General features: G+C 41.5%; 1 protein-coding gene across 1 annotated transcript in view; it reads right to left on the minus strand.

Moving 5' to 3' along the window:
• Nucleotides 1-452: 452 nt before the first annotated feature.
• Nucleotides 453-22,760, minus strand: part of LOC138646122 (uncharacterized) — a 437,282-nt gene continuing 414,974 nt past the window's right edge. The window contains exons 69-74 of the mRNA XM_069735585.1: nucleotides 19,854-20,056; nucleotides 19,581-19,743; nucleotides 18,939-19,048; nucleotides 14,666-14,788; nucleotides 11,923-12,064; nucleotides 453-717 (exon numbers count right to left, since the gene is read on the minus strand). Of these exons, the coding sequence (XP_069591686.1) occupies nucleotides 713-717; nucleotides 11,923-12,064; nucleotides 14,666-14,788; nucleotides 18,939-19,048; nucleotides 19,581-19,743; nucleotides 19,854-20,056 (746 nt within the window). The 3' untranslated portion in view covers nucleotides 453-712. The remainder of the gene's footprint in view (nucleotides 718-11,922; nucleotides 12,065-14,665; nucleotides 14,789-18,938; nucleotides 19,049-19,580; nucleotides 19,744-19,853; nucleotides 20,057-22,760) is intronic.

A 22,760-nucleotide genomic window follows, 5' to 3' on the forward strand; every position in this document is an offset into this window, starting at 1 on the left:
CATGCGAGAAGCACTACGCCACCAACGGGAACATAAGCAAGATGTGGGGGAGAAACAGCGCTGTGACCACGCCCTTTGGACCAGACCAGCCTGATTGACAGGCAAAAACGGCGACTTTTGTAAGGTATTTCGGCAGCATAGGTGGGGAATCAGGGGACAAAAAATACCCTATTGTAAAGCACAGCTCAGGCCCTATTTAACGGTATTTTTAGCTCATACTGAAAAAACGGGGTGACAGGTTCCCTTTAATAAGTAGCTTAATCTGTTAACTTGTGTTCTAGAATATCATATTCCATGCTGAACATCAATAAATGTGAATGGTCAAAGACCCGACTGAACAAGTGCACAATCGCCTGCCGACAAAGCTGTTCAGGTATTGGGAAACTCTGCAACTCATCCTAGTATGAAAAAAATCTTTCCAGGAAAATAGCGCAATAAAGAATCAAACAAGGTACGGATATGAAACAAGAATCCTCTTTATTAAAAATAAAATAGTGTTACTTTACAGCAGAAGAGGGCGAGACGTGTCAGATGTTCCACATATTCAGGTTTATACCATTTTGGATTTAGTGTACAACTAGTTTATATCTGTTTAGGTGAATACAAGTTTTTTTTCGAAGATCTTATATAATCACTTAGTGTGTTATTACTTCTCAGATACTATACAACATGGTTGTGTCCGTCACTGCTGCTCCTGTGGATGGGGAAAACTTCACACTGCAAGAAAAAAAAAGCCCAAATGAGAACCTGGTTAACATTTCATTTCATATTGTTAATAGCTGTGCTGGTATTACAATTATCAATATACACCCGTGGCTCCAAAATGTAGTGAAAGGTGCCGTGTAGAACAGATCACGCGGAGAAAGCAAAGCAAAATTAAGTGACTTTGAACTGCAACGTGTCCTATTTGATGCAGTTTTCTTACCTTGAAAAAAGTAAAAGCTCACCATTGCTCTGATTCATGCTCTTCTAGATTACTGGTACTCATAGGGCATGTTCACACTGGAGTCAGGAGCTTTTAGACTGGAACTCTCCAACTTTCCAATCACAAAGTTTTTGGAGTGGAAATTCTCCAAAAATCACAGTTTGAACATACCCATATCTATCTCTGATTGCTGCTCTTAAGGGTAGGTGCCAGTGAAGGACATAGGCAGTACTCATTGTGTATGGAGCAACCTCAGCTTCGGAGCCCACTCGATACACCTAGACCCAACATGTCATGTATGTATGTTACACCTTGGGAAGGGGTGACTTCAACGACATTTGTATATTGCTTTAGTCATAACCTCTTCCTCATAAAGCCACTTTTTTTTCAGATAAAAGTTGACAAAGGATGTAATCATAAAATGTAGAAAGGATCAACTCTGTCATGAAGATCAGGTGGTGTATCATCACTTAGTTATTATGGTTTGGTTACTTTTGTTTGATTCTTGCTACATGTGCAAATTTCATATATGTAGAAAAAAAAACAAATCAATGCAGAATTCAGGACATGCTGGGGATTCTCAAATGCTAATCTGTTGAGAAAAGCGATGAATTTCACTTGGTTATGAATAAGGAGCATTGTAAATCTGAAGCACAATCCATGGCAAACTCCACTATCAACACAGGTTAATTTGGCCTTAGATTTTCTGTGAATTATAGTAGACTAAGCATATGTTCACACGGTGTATGGTAGTGGAGCGCCCCCAGACACAGGGCCACGCATTCTCGGTACCGGGCCTCTCTGGTTCGGTTCTGAGGCTGTCACGGTGGCTAGACCCGGTCCGCGACCCTGCTAAGGGGTGTCCAATAAAGGTGGTACAGTCTGTCATGGATTCGTGACGCCACCTGTGGTGTTCGGTCAGGGTGACCGACGCTGCTGTGGGGTCCGCTGGGGTGATGAATGGCAGCTGGATGGTATACCTTCCCACAGGTGAAGTATGTCCCCAGGGCTTCCCAGTAAGGTGGATGGTGATGGTGTGAGGTGCAGTCAATAACGAGGACACAAGGTTGCAGTCTCTTTACCTCTTTACTGAAGACTTCAGGATCCTCAATCCATCAAATCGGACCCACCTCCCCCTTATTGCCAACAATGCAGGCGGCAATCCGGTTATGGAGACTGTTATTGCCCTCACTGCTAGGGATACCATGTGAAACATTATCAATATATGCCATTGAGCCCCATATTCCTTATTTAAATCTCCAACAATGGCGAGGGGCAGGTATACAAACTTTAGCAGATATAATGGAAAGCACTGGAGTTATCCCTTTTGATCAATTGGCTAATAAATATATTGGAATACGAAAATATTTTTATCAGTATTTACAAATTAGGAATTTTTTAAATAAAATTGTAATAGCGAGACACTCCGGTATTACGGGAGAGGGAAAGATGGGAAAACTTATAGTAACAGTAGGTCCAATTATAAAAGGAATTTCTGTGTTTTATAGAGCTTTAGTTAATCCAGTGGAAGAGATTAAACTGCCCTATATGAAAAAATGGGAATTAGAGTTAGGGGAGGTATTAGAATTGAAACTATGGGGAAATAGCATAAAGGAGGTTAAGAGAGTGTCAGCCTGTATAAATCACGTGGATCAATTAAAGAAAACTCAAATGAGATGGTATCTATGCCCAGAGAGAATTGCAAAATTTAATCCGCAATCCTCCAATTTATGTTGGCGAGGATGTGGATTAGTAGGCAACCAGAGACATATCTGGTACTTGTGCCTGAAGCTTTTATCCTTCTGGGGTGATGTGTTGAAACTGATTATGGAGATTACGGGGGCAATGGTACAAATTACTCCATCAATGGCGATTTTACACATCGGTTTGGAAATATTTCCTAAACAAATTAGAGGGTTGATATCACATATATTGATAGCGGCTCGGATACTGTTGGCTAGAAAATGGAAGGAGACCTCTCCTCCAACCCTAAAAGAGCTGACCGAAAAGCTGAATGTGAACTGTAAATATGAATTAATGTTGTCTCAGTCTCGTACTAGGAGAAAAAAGGTAGCAAAGATTTGGCAAACCTGGACTGTGAGTAAATATTATTTGTCTTAACATAGCTGTTAAGGAGAGGGGAGGAAGGAAAAAGAAAGAAAGAAAGGAAAAGGGGGAGTTTTTTTTTTTTTTTTTTTTCTCTCCTTTTGTGATGTAATTATGATTTGTAATGGAAATAATTTATGTTTTTTTTGTTATGTGTCACTTTGTGAAAATAAAATAAATATTAAAAGGATCCTCAATCCAGAGCACGCTTAACAGGGCTTTCTGAGACCGGCCGGTCCGATGGGCACTTCCAGAGTTCCCTTTGCAGGTGGAAATCAGTGCCTACCACTAGCGCCTGTGTGTTGTAGTGCTACCCTGCTGAGCATTCGGAATAGTCCTCACAACTGCTGTTCTCGTTCGTTCGTTCTTTCTAATTCTCTCTCGCTTGTTCCAGATGTTACTAGTTTCTCGTCCCCCAGTATGTTATGGCTAGGACGCACCCGTATGACGGTAAGGCTCAGAGCTCTTCCGGGACCCTAGAGACGCCCCTCTCCACGCGTTGCCCCCTATGTCTTCGTAGGAAATTTAAGGTAGACAGCCAACCTATAATTAACTGTCCTGCGGAGTTTGAAGTAAGGCCTAGAGTCAGTTACTCCCGCGGTGTTCCGGCCACCAGCTACGCGCCTCAGTAGGATGTTGCCTCGGTCTCACGGCACGACTCCTACTGGTTCTCCTTTGTGCTTGATCTCGTTTACACTGTTCCACAATGTCCTTCCCTTCGTGTCTCTTTCTTAGGATACCGCCGCGGGGTGTGCAGGTGTGGTTCCGTTACGTTCTGCTCTGTTCGCTAGGCACCTGCCAGTTTCCCACGCTTGACAGGGACCCCCTGTGTCTTCTCCCTGCAACACCCCCTGCCACGGGATGTTGCCTGAATCCAACCCAGTCAGCTTCTGACTAACTTCCTATCCAACCCCTAGTTTTACCAATGTGAGGAGTGGCCCAATAAATAAAGCCTTTTTCTCCCCCTAGTGGCCGGAGTGTGAAGTGTAATGTGTGCTGGTGATACCTGGTCAGTAGAATTCCTTCAGTGCCATCAGACGTACCATCACTCCCCTTAGTGGCAGAGTGTCATACTGCAACGACCAGATCTCTGGGGCGCTGCAGTAGACACCGGAGAAGCCGCTTAGACCTCCGAGGTAAAGCCACTTTAGGAAAACACTGCCAGTCTTTTTATCGAGGCAGCTTAGCTGTTGTTCTTTTAACATCTCTTACTCTATGCTGTTAAAGGGAACCTGTCATGTCCGATAACGCTATTAACCTGCAGATACTGTATATGGATATTCTGCAGGTTAATAGCATTTTGAAGGTGCCCAAACGCTGTACTGAAAGCGCAGTACCCAGGAGAAAATGGACTTTACTTCTCCCAGGAGCTGCCAGCTTTCAGTCATGCAGGTGTGCTGGCATGGCTTCAGTCATCAGCTCTCAGTGAGCGGCAGCTGCGATCACACCCCAGCACAGACTGCCAGCCGCCTCTGCAGTGCATCAGTACAGAGCCAGCTATCTGCTCAGTATATCAGTACAGATCTAGTTGTCAGTCGGTGCCGAGGTATATGTACAGCCGCAACGCTCAGTGCTGTGAGCGGTGACTCTGATTGCTCCAGTCAAGCCTGCATGACTGAAAGCTGGCTACCAGGAGAAATTCATGTTCTCCCGGGTGCTGCGCTTTCAGTACAGCAGCGGTGCACCTTCATAACGCTATTGACTTGCAAATGAACCTCATATTTTCAGGTTAATAAAACTATGGGGCATGGCAGATTCCCTGTAAGCATAGAGAGTGGGCAGCTTCTGAGCAGAAGCCGCCCGAAGAATAATCATATCACTTACTGTACGTAACTGCTTCAATTTTTTAACTGCTTTGACATTGTTCACTAGGTTCACTTTATGGGGCCCTTCTGCCATGATTTTTCAGGTGCAGAGTATGCACATACCCTAACAGCTAATTCTTTATAAAAAAAAAACTCTGCCACATCTGGAAAAAAAATTAATTTCTGACTCCATTAGCTGCCGCGCTTTCCAACTGTTCAGTATCCTCGATTTGTAAATTCTTTGTTAACAAACATTGCACTACCACGACTGGGCCAACAGCAATACGCAGCCCCAAGAGAAAATTACAAACAGCAATGATCTAAAACTATTCTGTATTCGTAACAATACAGACAACAAACTGATCCCTGAGCAATTAATCTTACGACGGCGTGGAGATATAGATTAGATATGTCAGTAAATAGGATTTCATTTTATTATCATCCACCCAGAAAGCCAGCGGTGCACATTAGTAATGAGCAGCACAGAGGGCAGACGCATTACCGCAGCACAATGCTATGCCCATTCCATCACTACGGTATCTGGCCAGCGTTGATATGTATTTCACTCTATTGCGTCCAGTAAATGCTGCACAGCTTAGAGGAAAAACAAACTGTGGGAAGGCCATTATGTTTTTATAGCATAGTGAATGACCTCGATGTCAGCAATGGAGTGCTAGCAACAAAACAGCGATTACAGCATCCTCACTCTTAAAACGTTAGCTATAGATCAAGGACAAGTGGCGACGTTGTCACAATGAGTAGTTTGCTGATCATCACTATCTGGACGGATGCAGCACATTAAGAAGCAGCATAGCGTGCGACAACTGCCGTACGCCGCAGCATCTGGAGACTCAGCTATTACTGCTGGATACATATCAGTTTTGGAGACTTTACTGGAATTTCTATTCTTTTCGTCTTGTTTATATAACTCCAACATACTTGGAAGTGCAGTAAAGACCCTGTCGCCAAGGAGGATCACCATCTGTTATGCCTATCTCAGATACACACTAGGGCCACTTTTATCTTGGGGTTTCATGTGGTATTTTTGGGATATTAGAGTGCTGCAAGGGCAAGAGCTATGTATCAAAACCATACTTGCCAAGGATCTAGACATCAAACCTGTAAAGCAATAGTGTGCTAAGTACTGCGCCGCTGCTCCAAAATCCAAATGACTCTGAGCAACTGCGAATCTGGTAAATTGCATTATCTCATCTGTTTCTACTCACTAGAACATGGCTAAGACAGGGGGTGTGGAGACACGGGGGTCAGCAGGTGCCCTTGGCTCGAAACCGCATGGACCAGGGCTCATCCCAATGAACGCCCGCTCTCCTTTTACCGTGGGAATAATACTACTCAGACAACACAGGGTGAGGGTAACACAGTGTGGAAATATGTTATTAAACCACCAAACAGACTACACTCCACACGTAATTGACGAGAATCGACTCGTATCCATTGCATCCACACATCGCGTCCTCCTCACCCGATGGTTCCTCGAATTGAGTGTCAGTGGCCTAGTATTCAATCCGTCGAAGCCGGCACAGTTCCTGTAGTTACCGTTTCTTGTTGCGGTTATATATCCACCCTGGTCCTCTTCTCAAGGCAGAGCTGGAGGGGTTGGATACAGTGGCATCCTAAACTTGCTGTGTATGCCTCACCTATGGTCTGCTGGGTCTGTCAGTATGCCTCCCTGGTTGTGGAGACCTTGGTCCATGTCTATGAACACCAGTCCCCTGCAGCTCCCCCAGATTCGCCAGGCCGAGTAGTATCCCACTGCTGCCACCAAAATGTAGAGACACAGGGGTCAGCAGGTGCTCTATTCCACTGGCTTGAGACTGCATGGACCAGGGTTCCTCCCACTGAACGCCCGCTCTCCTATTACATTAGGTATAATACTAGTAAGACAACACAGGGTGGGGGTAAAAGAGTGTGGCAATACCTTATTGATCCACCAAACAGACAAATAACATATAGAACAGTTCCAGCAAAATACCAACGATGGTGCAAAATTACAGTGTCACCCTTCTGCTGACTTACAGGGATTATAGCAGCTGCGACTATGGAGTTTCCAGAGCTGACTACCCCCACCTGTGGCATGCACAGAGAGGAAGCAACAACAAACTTAGGAAGTTGAGGCCAGGTGACCGAAGAGTCACAACGTGGCTTCTTCCTACATCTCCATGGAGTCAGGTGACCGGTGGGTCCCAATCCTGGCTTTCCCAAACGTATCCATGGGTTCAGTGATGGTCAATGGAGCAGATCTGAATTCTTTCAGCTGGGACCATGTTCCCCCAAACTGATATCCTGTAGAATGTCAAATCTGTGTCCCTCGTGATGGAGCCATGATGTCCTGGCTTCTGTCCTGTAGAGTGTTCCTGGCTGTGGTTTTGTAAAGAGTCTCTGGTTCTCTTGATACAGTGGAATATCCCCCTTTATATAGTTCACAACTGTTGTTCTTCAAGCCATCATCCAGAGGTTAAGAGGAAGGTGTGATGAGATTAATTCGCACTATTTGAGTATTTAATCAATAAGAGAAAGGTGTGATGAGATTAACGCGTATTGTTTGAATATTTAATCAATCTGCATAGTTCATCCTCTGTTTTGCATGTCAACAAACTAGCTTGACTTATACAAAGGGTAACCAACATATTGGCAAGTATCTATTGTTCAATTACCCTATGTCTCTGTCCCTCAAAGATAGCAGACAATGAGATAACAGCAAACAGCAACTCTAAAGTCACATTCAGGATAGTAGGAACAGTAGTCTGTTTCTTGACCAACCAAAGAAAGACACATACATTAAAAAAAATTCAGAACATAATATTAGCACACTTTAAGACATTACACTTTTGTCTAGAAATGTTATTTAACTTTTTATGCCACTCCTTTACTGCTTTACTGGAGTATGCAACTTAAAAAAAAACATATATACAGTGGGGCAAAAAAGTATTTAGTCAGTCAGCAATAGTGCAAGTTCCACCACTTAAAAAGATGAGAGGCGTCTGTAATTTACATCATAGGTAGACCTCAACTATGGGAGACAAACTGAGAAAAAAAAATCCAGAAAATCACATTGTCTGTTTTTTTTAACATTTTATTTGCATATTATGGTGGAAAATAAGTATTTGGTCAGAAACAAAATTTCATCTCAATACTTTGTAATATATCCTTTGTTGGCAATGACAGAGGTCAAACGTTTTCTGTAAGTCTTCACAAGGTTGCCACACACTGTTGTTGGTATGTTGGCCCATTCCTCCATGCCGATCTCCTCTAGAGCAGTGATGTGTTTGGCTTTTCGCTTGGCAACACGGACTTTCAACTCCCTCCAAAGGTTTTCTATAGGGTTGAGATCTGGAGACTGGCTAGGCCACTCCAGGACCTTGAAATGCTTCTTACGAAGCCACTCCTTCGTTGCCCTGGCGGTGTGCTTTGGATCATTGTCATGTTGAAAGACCCAGCCACGTTTCATCTTCAATGCCCTTGATGATGGAAGGAGATTTGCACTCAAACTCTCACGATACATGGCCCCATTCATTCTTTCATGTACCCGGATCAGTCGTCCTGGCCCCTTTGCAGAGAAACAGCCCCAAAGCATGATGTTTCCACCACCATGCTTTACAGTAGGTATGGTGTTTGATGGATGCAACTCAGTATTCTTTTTCCTCCAAATACGACAAGTTGTGTTTCTACCAAACAGTTCCAGTTTGGTTTCATCAGACCATAGGACATTCTCCCAAAACTCCTCTGGATCATCCAAATGCTCTCTAGCAAACTTCAGACGGGCCCGGACATGTACTGGCTTAAGCAGTGGGACACGTCTGGCACTGCAGGATCTGAGTCCATGGTGGCGTAGTGTGTTACTTATGGTAGGCCTTGTTACATTGGTCCCAGCTTTCTGCAGTTCATTCACTAGGTCCCCCCACGTGGTTCTGGGATTTTTGCTCACCGTTCTTGTGAACATTCTGACCCCACGGGGTGGGATTTTGCGTGGAGCCCCAGATCGAGGGAGATTATCAGTGGTCTTGTATGTCTTCCATTTTCTAATTATTGCTCCCACTGTTGATTTCTTCACTCCAAGCTGGTTGGCTATTGCAGATTCAGTCTTCCCAGCCTGGTGCAGGGCTACAATTTTGTTTCTGGTGTCCTTTGACAGCTCTTTGGTCTTCACCATAGTGGAGTTTGGAGTCAGACTGTTTGAGGGTGTGCACAGGTGTCTTTTTATACTGATAACAAGTTTAAACAGGTGCCATTACTACAGGTAATGAGTGGAGGAAAGAGGAGACTCTTAAAGAAGAAGTTACAGGTCTGTGAGAGCCAGAAATCTTGATCGTTTGTTTCTGACCAAATACTTATTTTCCACCATAATATGCAAATAAAATGTTAAAAAAACAGACAATGTGATTTTCTGGATTTTTTTTTCTCAGTTTGTCTCCCATAGTTGAGGTCTACCTATGATGTAAATTACAGACGCCTCTCATCTTTTTAAGTGGTGGAACTTGCACTATTGCTGACTGACTAAATACTTTTTTGCCCCACTGTATATACACAGTATATATGTTTGCATGGTTAACTTGCAATCTTTTGAAAAGTGGTAAAAACAGCATAAAATTACAAAATTACAATTTCTTATAGCAAAACAAAGCATTTGTGACTTTTTGATTCCAAAACACTGGCTCAAAATCCCTGATACATGACCTATAAATTGTATGGAAATGAGACTAGTTAACAATAAAGGGGATGTGATACTCACCAGAGTGCTAAAGTCACATTAATCAGCTAGAAAGTTGGGCCCCAACTCATCTGATATTTATAGACTTTTCTAAATGTAAAAATACAATTTATATACTACGGTATACAATTTATATACTGTATGCTGTGTAATAAATTCCTTACTGTTTCAAGATGCTTCCTTGGAGTGAATGGAAATATTACATTTGCATTTTTTCTAGTTTAGTTAATTGTTTTAATAGTTGCAGACACCTTTCCTCTTTACTGATTTGACGCAGTGTTTTAAACGGAACCTGTTTAGAAGGTTTTAGACCCCAAAGTAACTTCATCACAGTAAAGTTCCTGTATGGATGGTTACTTCCATACATTTTGTAGGATAAGTCTCTGTCCTCATTGCATTGTAATCTATCAGCAAATTGTTATGCAAATGAGATCAGGGACTTGGCCTGCACTAATTACTCCTTTTCCTACTTCTGGCCTCCTGCCAGTGATTGACAGGTCACCCTTCTCTGTGATCTTCTCTCCTGGCTGATATTTTATGCAGGTGCTGTCATTCCTGGGGAACATGCGTGCACAGTAACGACTTGATGATGTTGCAAGAGCTGGACTATCCACCCGTGCATGTGCCAACCCCGAAAATGACAGCACCTGCATGAGTTGCATAAGAATTTTCAGATGGATTGCGAGACAACAGAGACACATACTTATAATATAAAAGTATTGAAGTAATCATAATTCCAGATACTTTTTTGCGGTTACAATACTTTGGGATCTAAAAACCCATTAACAGGTTCCCTTTAAATATGTAAGCTTGAAGTCTAGGCTTTTTAGCTCACAGAGCATTGACTACAATTATAGAAATCTTTCAGATGTGATCACTTATACTTCTCCATGGTGTTTGCTGGATATGAGCCAAAATGTTCTCAATTACAGAATACAATTGTGAAAAACTGAAACATACGGCATATTACAAAAGTTCCGAAACTTTCCATTATAAAACCCTAGCAATAAAACTCTACACTGTTATAAGGCAGCTGTGCTGTATGGATAGGAATTAGGACTAAATCTCCATAGCATAAACTGTTCAGACCTGTCATAGAATTCACCCACACAATGAGAATAATGTCAAATATTCAGTTTCAAGTAACATTCATATCTTCTGTATTTATAAGACTCGACTCTTAGGGTACCGTCACACTATAACATTTCGATCGCTACGACGGTACGATTCGTGACGTTCCAGCGATATCGTTACGATATCGCTGTGTCTGACACGCAGCAGCGATCAGGGATCCTGCTGAGAATCGTACGTCGTAGCAGATCGTATGGAAATTTCTTTCATCGCTGGATCTCCCGCTGTCATTGCTAGATCGGTGTGTGTGACACCGATCTAGCGATCTAGCGATGCGATCCAGCGATGCGTTCGCTTGTAACCAGGGTAAACATCGGGTAACTAAGCGCAGGACCGCGCTTAGTTACCCGATGTTTACCCTGGTTACAAGCGTTAAACTAAAAAAAAACAAACAGCACATACTTACATTCTAGTGTCCGTCAGGTCCCTTGCCGTCTCTGCTTCCCGCACTGTGACTGCCGGCCGTAAAGTGAAAGCAGAGCACAGCGGCTGTGCTTTCACTTTCACTTTACGGCCGGCAGTCACTGAGTGCGGGAAGCAGAGACGGCAAGGGACCTGACGGACACCAGAATGTAAGTATGTGCTGTTTGTTTTTTTTTAGTTTAACGCTTGTAACCAGGGTAAACATCGGGTAACTAAGCGCGGTCCTGCGCTTAGTTACCCGATGTTTACCCTGGTTACCCAGGGACCTCGGCATCGTTGGTCGCTGGAGAGCTGTCTGTGTGACAGCTCCCCAGCGACCACACTACGATTTACCTACGATCACGGCCAGGTCATATTGCTGGTCGTGATCGTAGGTAAATCGTATAGTGTGACGGTACCCTTACAGTAACACCCAGAGATGTCAATGTAGAGAACCACCGGCCCTGGAGCCAACTCTCCATTTACATCAGTGGTAAAAGTCTCTAATTTAAATCAGCAATGAAGGGTGTCAGATCTCGGGGTTTCTTCACCGTGACATATTTGAGATTTATGTTTTTCTTGCTGGAAAATAAATAATCTAAAAGTTGCAGTTCACTTATAGATTGCAATATTTCAATAGGATTTGCTATTTTTCCACATTTATCCGTCCATTTTTCTTTTCCGTGAATTTGCCTTAAGAAAAGTATTCCCAAAGAATGATGTTACCGTCATTAATGCTTTAGTAAGGAAACAATGAGTTGTTATGGCTGTATTCTCTCTCTCTCTCCGTGTCTCACAATTTTTGTGTGGTTTAATATACTCACCGCATTGGGAAGGTATTTCTATAGGAACAAAGTTTCTGTTGCATAAATGGACATATGCAGCCGCCAAATTACAGATGGGTTTAATCTCATGTGAATCACAAATGTCTTCTACACACATTCTATAAAATGGAGCAGGTGGAACCTGAAGACAAATATTGAAACACAGTAAGGTGATGTATGGATTTTAAGACGACAAGAAAATAAGAGATTGTCTTATGACATCCACTTCTGAAACTGAAGCCATGCTTATCTTCTAAACGTGTGTCCAACTGGGTGTATGTGTATGTAGTGTATTATTAGTGTGCTAATATGTTCACCTACTGCAGTCTTCTAAGGGATCCAATGCTGTTCTGCTCCTCTTCTCAGTGACGTCACTGCACTTCAGACTGTACGGATGACTCTATACACTATGCCTGAGCCGGAAGTCTCTTTAATTATTAAAGCCTATGCAGCCTTGTTCTGTTTGCTCCATAGACTTACATTGTGAAAGTGCGCAGCGTGACATAGAGAGTTTGAAGGGCAGTGATGCAACTGAGAAGAGGAGCAGAACAGTACCCGATCCCTTAGAAGATGGCATTAGTTGAGTATATTAAGGTTACAGGTTCCCTTCAAAGCTAATGTGATTCTGTAGGTGGGGACATCCTATATATTTTAAACAACCTGAGTACTATAGGAATAAATGGTCACTTTTTTAATATCTTAGGGTAATTTGAATTCTCAAATTTTGTCAGATCCGGCGAAAGATCCAACATGTATGGGGGCCTTCTGACTCTTCCACAACAGATGGTGCAAGAAGATTGATTGTTCAATACTCTTGTTCTGAAGTGAGGTAAACTCCTGTCAGATTAGACTGGCAGCGATTTACTCTGCTTTTTTTTTTGAATGTTCATTGTCATAGAGAAAAAATAAAAAATCCATAAGACATCTTCAGAGAGAGGACATATCCCCCTCACCTTGAGCAAATGGGATTGTGGCTGAGAAAAACTAATTATAGCTGGAGAAAAGAGAACATTATTTATAAGTAGGAAGTGAGAGAGATGACATACAGTAGCTATCTCAATTGAAGTAGAGGTCTCCTGCAGTGATCATGTGGTTACAACAGGGAGATTTGCTGGGAAAACTACATCAAGTCTGAGATTTGTTTATTCAGAGATGGCAAACTACACTTCTAAACCAAAGAGCTTCCATTAATCAAAGCAATGATCAAAGAATCTTCATAGATGTTTTGGAGATAGCGGTTAGTAATGAATATTGAGGTTTTACTTCAATCCAATATTTATGGAAGATATATTTTCTGTGTCGTAGATCGATGATACTATCCAGGTCATGTTTCATCTTCATGTAATGATGAAATCGTGATGAGAAACATGACGAAAATATCTGCCTGGGACCTCCAGGGGCAAACATATTCTGTAAGTTGGGGATCTCATAAAATTCTGAAAGATCTAGAATATCCTACAATCAGCCCCCACATGAGCTCACCAAGGGGAGGTATGGGAGCGTAACCTTGATCTATTAAAAATCAGTATTTGGATTTGGGTCATTCTCGTCAGTCTTGGAAGGTACAGCTTGCTTTGGGTTCTTTCCATTTTCCTAAGGAGTACCTTCTCTGCTGAGCTCTGAGCTATTTTCAGGAAATCAGGTTTAGTAATTTTCTTTCGTTGTTCCTTCTTATTCAATGTAAATTTATATACTATATTGTTTTGCTCACATTTTGTAACATCTTTGTATATTTTCTATAAACACTACCTACCTTTCTGGATTAAATATATAAAATTGAATAGCTCTGTTCTTTTGCTATGTAAACCGCACACCTGAAGACATGCGCTACCTGTAACTGGTGTCCAATCAGCCTGTAATAAAGGCTGATAATAATAAACGATTGGCGGTGGCAGATACTAGTGGTTCCGTTTTTGTTATTGTGAAGTTAGCAGTGACTGTACCATATATATACATATATATATATATTCTATGAGCTGGAATCCTCACTGTAAGTTCCCCAATAACCGGCCTTGTAGTAGAAGTAGCCGCAGCCTCGAACATCCTTGGTCAGTGAATTGCATAACTGCCCTGACAATTGGAGGCAGAAGAGTTGCTTTTTCCTTAAAAACTGGTGGCAGCGGAGGGATCTTGGTGATCTCTCCTATGTAATCTCTGAAAAACTACTGTTATCCTTGACATTCATGTTTACAGTGGAGTCAAGAGAGATAGCCGTTGACCAGATACCTTATCTAAGGTGTAGAAGCGCATTTACCCTTTGTAGTCACACAGAAGACTAAAGGTACCGTCACACTGAGCAACTTTACAACGAGAACGACAACGATCCGTGACGTTGCAGCATCCTGGATAGCGATCTCGTTGTGTTTGACACGCAGCAGCGATCTGGATCCCGCTGTGATATCGCTGGTCGGGGCTAGAAGTCCAGAACTTTATTTGGTCATCAGGTCGGAGTGTATCGTCGTGTTTGGCAGCAAAAGCAACGATGCCAGCAATGTTTTACATGGAGCTAACAACCAGCGAGAACGATAAGTGAGTCGCCGTTACGTCACTGGATCGCTCCTGCATCGTTCTGGAGTTGCTGTGTTTGACGTCTCTACAGCGACCTAAACAGCGATGCTCCAGCGATCGGCTCGTTGTCTATATCACTGCAGCGTCGCTGAGTGTGACGGTACCTTAACAGATCTACAATCTTAGATCTACACAACTTTAACATTTTCTTAAAATAGTTTTTCTAAAATCTTACAACTCTGAAGCAGTTCCTGAGCACAGATTGCCCCCCTTGGAAGAAGGCTTTGCATAGCTTCTGATGAGGTGCAGTGGTACAGGCCTTCACCTTCTTTCTTCCGGAACTACACTGACTGTCAACCTACAGAAAGCGTGAAAATGAAAATAAATCATCATATGTTGTAATGTTTCTACAGTAGGAAACTAATACTGATTTTTAGGGATTATTTTAACCCATTCACGATGCAGCCAATTTTAGTTTCTCCTCCCTTTTTTCAAAGAGCCATAACATTTTTTATTTTTCTCTCGAAATAGCTGCATGAGGGATTTTTTTTTAAGGACGATATGTACGTTTGAATAACACCATTCATTTTGCCATTCGATGTAATGTAATTTTTTTTTAAAAATTATAAGTGTAGAAAGATTGGGATAAAAATAAAGCAATTCTGACACTTTTTTGGGCTTCAGTTTTATATATTTTTATAGCACACTAGCTGAAGAGCCCGGCGTTGCCTGGGCATAGTAAATATCTGTGGTTAGTTATAGCACCTCACGTCTCTTATTTTCCCATCATGCCTCTCATTTTCTTCCTTACACCTCTCATTTTCCCCCTCACTCCTCTTATTTTCCCCGTCACTCCTCTCATTCCCCCCTAACACTTGTCATTTCGACCTCACATCTGTCATTTTCCGATCACTCCACTATTTTCCCTCACTCCTCTCATTTTGCACTCACACCTTTTCATTTTCACCTCACACCCCTCATTTTCATGTTTGTCATCTCCCTTATATATAGTATACACCTGTATGTCTTCTCTTGTATATAGTATATACCTGTATGTCATCTTCCCTTTAAATAGTATATACCTGCTGTATGTCATCTCCTGTATATTGTATATACCATGTGTCATCTTCTCCTGTATATATTACATACCTGTATGTCATCTCTTCTGTATATACTATAAAACTGTATGTCATCTCCTCCTATATATAGTATATATCTGTATGTCATCTCCTGTATATAGTATATACCTGTGTCATCTCCCCTGTATATAGTATATACCTGCTGTATGTCATCTCCTCCTCTGTATACCCATGTGTCATCTCTTTTATATAGTATATACCTGTATGTCATCTGCTCCTGTATATAGTATATACCTGTGTCATCTCCTCCAGTATATAGTATATACCTGTGTGTCATCTCCACTGTATATAGTATGTACCTGTATGTCATCTCCCCTGTATATAGTATATACCAGGTTGTCATCTCCTCCTGTATATAGTATATACCTGTGTGTCATCTCCTCCTGTATAGTATATACCTGTATGTCATCTCCTCCTGTATATAGTATATACGTTTGTTATCTCCTCCTGTATATAGTATATACCTGTGTGTCATCTGCTCCTGTATATAGTATATACCTGTGTCATCTGCTCCTGTATATAGTATATACCTGTGTGTCATTTCCTCCTGTATATAGTATATATGTGTCATCTCCTCCTGTATATAGTATATACCTGTGTGTCATCTCCTCCTGTATATAGTATATATCTGTGTGTCATCTCCTCCTGTATTAGACCGCGTTCACACGTTATTTGGTCAGTATTTTTACCTCAGTATTTGTAAGCTAAATTGGCAGCCTGATAAATCTCCAGCCAACAGGAAGCCCTCCCCCCCGGCAGTATATATTAGCTCACACATAATAGACAGGTCATGTGACTGACAGCTGCCGTATTACCTATATGGTACATTTGTTGCTCTTGTAGTTTGCTTATTAATGAGATTTTTATTTTTGAAGGATAATACCAGACCTGTGTGTGTGTTTAGGGCGAGTTTCATGTGTCAAGTTGTGTGTGTTGAGTTGCGTGTGGCGACATGCATGTAGCGACTTTTGTGAGATGAGTTTTGTGTGGCGACATGCGTGTAGCAACTTCTTGTGTGTCGAGTTGCATGTGACAGGTTAGTGTAGCAAGTTGTGTGCAGCAAGTTTTGCGCATGGCGAGTTTTGCGCGTGGCAAGTTTTGCGCGTTGCAAGTATTATGTGTGGTGCCTTTTGAGTATGTGCAAGTTTTGTGTGAGGCAACTTTTGCATGTGTTGCAACTTTTGTGCATGTGGCAATTTTTCCGCGTGTGCAAGTTTTTCGTGTGGCGAGTTTTCCATGAGGTGAGTTTTGCACGTGTGGCGAGTTTTGCGTGAGCCTAGTTTTGCATGTGGCGAGTTTTGCGCATGGCGAGTTTTGAGCGGCGACTTTTGTGTTTCGACTTTTATGTGGCGAGGTTGGTGTATGTGTGGTGAAATGTGTGCTGAGGGTGGTATATGTGTTCAAGCACATGGTAGTGTGTGGTGCCTTATGTGTGTGTGTTCATATCCCCGTGTGTGGTGAGTATCCCATGTCGGGGCCCCACCTTAGCAACTGTACGGTATATACTCTTTGGCGCCATCGCTCTCACTCTTTAAGTCCCCCTTGTTCACATCTGGCAGCTGTCAATTTGCCTCCAACACTTTTCTTTTCACTTTTTCTCCATTATGTAGATAGGGGCAAAATTGTTTGGTGAATTGGAAAGCGCGGGGTTAAAATTTTGCCTCACAACATAGCCTATGACGCTCTCGGGTCCAGACGTGTGACTGTGCAAAATTTTGTATGTCCAATCCCGGACATACACACATACACACACACATTCAGTTTTATATATTAGATTGTGTGTTAAAAGTGACCCAGAAATATGACTCTCCAGGTCAGTATGTTCACGACTTTACCAAATGTATCCATTTTTTAAATTATTTTAGTTGTAAAAAAAAATTCAAAACTTTGTTAAAAAAAAAATTTGAAGATTGTGTCGCCATTTTCCATGACCCATAACGTTATCATTTTTCTGAGGATGGAGCTGAATGAGGGCTTTTATATCGATAGTGTTTCAGGATAGATACAACATTTTTTTCAGCATCGTGTTAATTTAATAACTGCACTTTTGTCGTTTCTTAAAAAAAATTCTTTACAGCGTTTACTGATCACGTTAGTTAGTTTTATATTTTGACAGACTCAGCGATACCAAATATATTTTACTTTAATGGGAGAAAAGAAAGTGATTTGATTTTTTTAATGTATTTTAATATTTTTAAAAACATTCTTTTTTTTCCTTTTTCAGTCCCCTAGAAGACTAAAACCAATGATCGTCTGATTATGCTATACACCTGTATTGTAGTGTATAGGACAAACCATGGTCTTCTATAAGCACCAGCTACTGGCTGGTCATCATAGGAATTTCATGATGGCATTCACAGGGGTCTTCAACAAACCCCTTCCACACCTCTTGAATGCAAGGGCCAATGGGAGACTCGGAATGGCAATCCCCCTAGTTTGTGTGATTTAAATGCGGCTATCAGAGATTGATCTCTGGCTGTTAGCGGTAGACGATAACTTTTTAACACAGCCATCATCCCATGGGAATGGGACGGGCTCAGCCGCTGAGCCCGCTTCATACATTCCCTAATAATTTGTGCCATAATCGTATAGTGGATTTTGGGAAGGGTTTAAACTGTCACCTATAGGCAATGTAATAACTATTCACAAGATAATTAAGAACCATTACCATCAATCTGGAGCAGGGAACATAGTTAATTTGCATTACTCATAAATTATGTTTTACTTTCATGTAAATTAATAATGTTTGAGTCCAAAAAAGTAGCTATTATATTAATAGGGTGTCATATGTAAAAAAAATGTATTACATTTTTTAAAAATTGGCATACAATCTCATGAGGTAGGAGAGAGTATTTATGAGCTAGTACAGATAAGGTAGGGCAAAAAATACAAGTATTAATAGGTAATGAAGAAAACATTCATACAGGGGAACATAAAACTGACGTGTTTCGAGCAATCCATCCGCTCTTATTCATTGCATGGCATTATGCTATGAATGAGAGCGGTTGGGTTGCTCTAAACGGGTCAGTTTTTATGTTCTCCTGTATGTGTGTTTTTTTTTTCATTTTTTTAATGGATCTTCAACAAAACAACTTTTTTATGCTAGCCATGGGTGGTTGTAAAGAAATTCCTCCTATATTGCCTAAATATCGCTGAAGTCTGCCTGCTGAATATTGCACTCGCCGCGTTCGAACATTTCAGCGGGCAATCTCATTAGCAAGTTGGTGAGCTTTCTACTCTCTTTTTAAGTATTAATTCTTCTAATACATACTAACAGTATTTTAAATATATTTTTGTATATCATATATTACATTAATTATATTATATAAAAAAAAAACTCATGAAGATCAAGGCAGAATGGATACGTACCTGCCATTTCAGTGAAAAGTCGTGTGTGCTGTTTGTACGAGAATGGTCTGGAAGCAGGAGATCATTTCCAGCTTCATTGTCATTAGTGCCAAAAAGTCCAGCAGAGACTCCTATAATTACAAAATAAAACAGGTCATGCAAGGTCGGGTTGGTATCACATTTCAGCCACTTGTCCGTAGCTCTGTCACAGCTTTTAATGCCACCATTGTCTTTAATGAAGCAGGTGAGTCATTTTGTGCCCTGTCTAACGTCATTTTCTGCAGTATCCTTCTTTTTCAGGCAGGCAGAAAAATGCAGTTGTAGCCTCGGATAGTCCACAGTACAGACCAGTAGCCCAACCATGCAGCTGGTCTGAACTATGAATCTTCAGGAGTGCACCGTCCCCCTAACAAGCAGGAAGTCAAGAGGATGGGGAGCAGTGCGCTCCTGAAAAAAGAAGATTTGATCACACTTTTATACAGGTCCACTGCTCATGGGCCAGAACGTGTGACAGTATAGCGCTTGATGGCTCAAAGCGCGTCAGGTAATGATCACTTTACACCACTTGTTTGATGGATCACATCTTCGAACATTTATGAGCATCCAATGTATATTGAATATTTAACTACACTGGATCCATAGTTGCTTCAGTTTGACTTATACCATGATGCCATCCTTCCAGGGTAATACTGCAGACGTCGTAGTGATTGTCACATTGTAAAGTTATTCCTTCCTGATTTGAGACTTCAATTTTATTAGCATTCTTCTTTATTGATATTCCATTCTTAAACGTAGGAAGATCAAGGTTCTGGCAGTCTTCTTCTATCTGTGAAGAAATATCGAGATCAACATTTGCTGCAACACTGAGTGCAAATTTTACAAGAAATCAAATTTTAATATTAAACTTCAAAGTTGGATGGAGTCAGCATATATTACCTTTAGTCCAGGATAGATGTCAATGGCGACCTGATTCATTTCTATGTGTAGTGATCTCTGGCCACTAGTGCCTTGGTTTAGTATTATAGTAAATGTATCGTGGAGAAAATCTTTGGCCAACAGGAGGCTACATTTAGAAGACAGATCAGCAATGTTTCCATCAAAGGTCACAATGTGCTTGTTTCCAATCAACACGGCGTGATCTAGTGAAACAAGAGACAGAGGTAATAAAGCATAAAAATACATAAAGAAGACAAACTGATCCCGTAGCTTACGTTTATAAGGTCTCTATGATCTTGACTACAGGATAGTGTACGATATTCATCTAACATCAGAGTCGAAACATACGGTATATCTCTACTGCACATAATACCACTTTTCTAGGCAGTCTGAAACCTTTTAAAGGCGTTCTCCACCTTTGGGGACCTTTTTTTTATTATTTAAATGCATATATTTGGGCTAAACTGATTTTTGCAACTAGGATTCATAAAATTGTTTTTTAAAAAAAGTGTAAAAGCCATCCAACCAGTGACGAGGTGTATCTAATCCGGACGGTCCTAACCTCTCATATTAAAACCTTACCACGTGTCAAAAAAACCATCAATGTGAATAAGGGACGAGCAGGGCCAGGGCCCAACTATGGACATCCAGCAATGGGAATCTATATAAAGTAATGCCCAGCTCAAAGAAAGGGAGGCCATACCCTTGTGTGCACTGAGTGCAAGAAACTAAAGAAAGACCGAAAGAAATGAGCTGGAGTGTACGTTGAAGTACAAGACTATAAGTATATGCAATATGTAAGAGCATGTTCACACTGGACATTAAACAGACAAAACCTAAGAGAGAAGCGAAATGAACATCTACCCTGCTGTAAGTAAGTAAAAAGCAATAGTGCATATAAATCACATAGGTAACTTAACAAACACTTTGAGCTGGGAGTTACGTTATATAGCTTCCCATTGCAGGGTGTCCATAGTTGCACCCTAGTTTTGCTTCGCCTTTATTCACACTGAGGTAACGTTTGACACCTAGTAAGGTTTTAATACTAGAGGTTAGGACCATCCCGACTGGGTACACCCAGGTGCTAGTGGGATGGCTTTTACATTTTTTTTATCAAAAACAGTGTTTGTTATTGTAAGTACTCAATTTTATTTGCAGTATATTCAAACCAAACAGGAAAAAGAATGGCGACTCCCAGGTGCTGCCACAGGGTAAAGAGAAAGTTCCCACTTGTCCATCCTTGTCTTCAATCTGACAGCGCACCCACTGGTGTGTGGGTCAGTGGATGGAGCAGCAGCCCTTCATTCTTACAAGTGCGGAGTTGTGCCTGATCACAAACCAGGCAGGTGAGCATATACAATCTTTTGCTTGCTGTGCATTCCATTGAGGGTAACACACTTGGAGCGCCTTTTATTTTTTCCTATGTTATCCACAGTGCGTATGGAAAGTGTTCAGACCCCTTTACATTTTTCACTCTTTGTTTCATTGCGGCCATTTGGTAAATTCTAAAAAGTTCATTTTTTTTCTCATTAATGTACACTCTGCAACCCATCTTGACTGAAAAAAAAACTAAAATTTAGACATTTTTGCAAATTTATTTAAAAAGAAAAACCAAAATATCACATGGTCATAAGTATTCAGAGCCTTTGCTCAGTATTGAGTAGAAGCACCTTTTCAGCTAGTACAGCCATGAATCGTCTTGGGAATCATGCAACAAGTTTTTCACACCTGGATTTGGGGATCCTCTGCCATTCTTCCTTGCAGATCTTCTCCAGTTCCGTCAGGTTGGATGGTGAACGTTGGTGGACAGCCATTTTCAGGTCTCTCCAGAGATGCTCAATTGGGTTTAGGTCAGGGCCCTGGCTGGGCCAGTCAAGAATGGTCACAGAGTTGTTCTGAAGCCACTCATTTGTTATTTTAGCTGTGTGCTTAGGGTCACTGTCTTGTTGGATAGTGAACCTACGGCCAAGTCTGAGGTCCAGAGAACTCTGGAAGAGGTTTTCATCCAGTATATCTCTATACTTGGCTGCATTCATGTTTCCTTCAATGGCAACCAGTCGTCCTGTCCCTGCAGCTGAAAAACACCCCCATAGCATGATGCTGCCACCACCATGTTTCACTGTTGGGATTGTATTGGGCAGGTGATGAGCAGTATTTGGTTTTCTCCACACATACTGCTTAGAATTATCACCAAAAAGGTCTATCTTCGTCTCATCAGACCAGAGAATCTTATTTCTCATAGTCTGGGAGTCCTTCATGTGTTTTTTAGAAAACTATGGGTGCTTTCATATGCCTTGCACTGTGGAGAGACTTCCATTGGGCCACTCTGCCATAAAGGCCCAACTGGTGGAGGGCTGCAGTGATAGTTGACTTTGTGGAACATTCTCCCATCTCCCTACTGCATGCCTAGAGCTCAGACACAGTGATCCTGGGGTTCTTCTTTACCTCTCTCACCCAGGCTCTTCTCCCTCGATTGCTCAGTTTGGCTGGATGGCCAGGTCTAGGAAGATTTCTGGTGGTCGCAAACTTCTTACATTTAAGGATTATGGAGGCCACTGTGCTTTTAGGAACCTTGAGTACTGCAGAAATTCTATTGTAACCTTGGCCAGATCTGTGCCTTGTCTCTGAGCTCCTTGGCCAGTTCATTTGACCCCATGATTCTCATTTGGTCTGACATGCACTGTGAGATGTGAGGTCTTATATAGACAGGTGTGTGCCTTTCCAAATTAAGTCCTATCAGTTTAATTAAACACAACTGGCCTCCAAAGAAGGAGTAGAACATCTCAAGGAGGATCACAATGAAATGGACAGAATGTGACTTAAATATGAGTCTCTGAGCAAAGGGTCTGAATACTTACGACCATGTGATATTTCAGTTTTTCTTTTTTAATAAATTTGCAAACATTT

Source organism: Ranitomeya imitator, chromosome 7 (genome assembly GCF_032444005.1).
Source record: "Ranitomeya imitator isolate aRanImi1 chromosome 7, aRanImi1.pri, whole genome shotgun sequence".
Taxonomy (NCBI): Eukaryota; Metazoa; Chordata; class Amphibia; order Anura; family Dendrobatidae; genus Ranitomeya; species Ranitomeya imitator.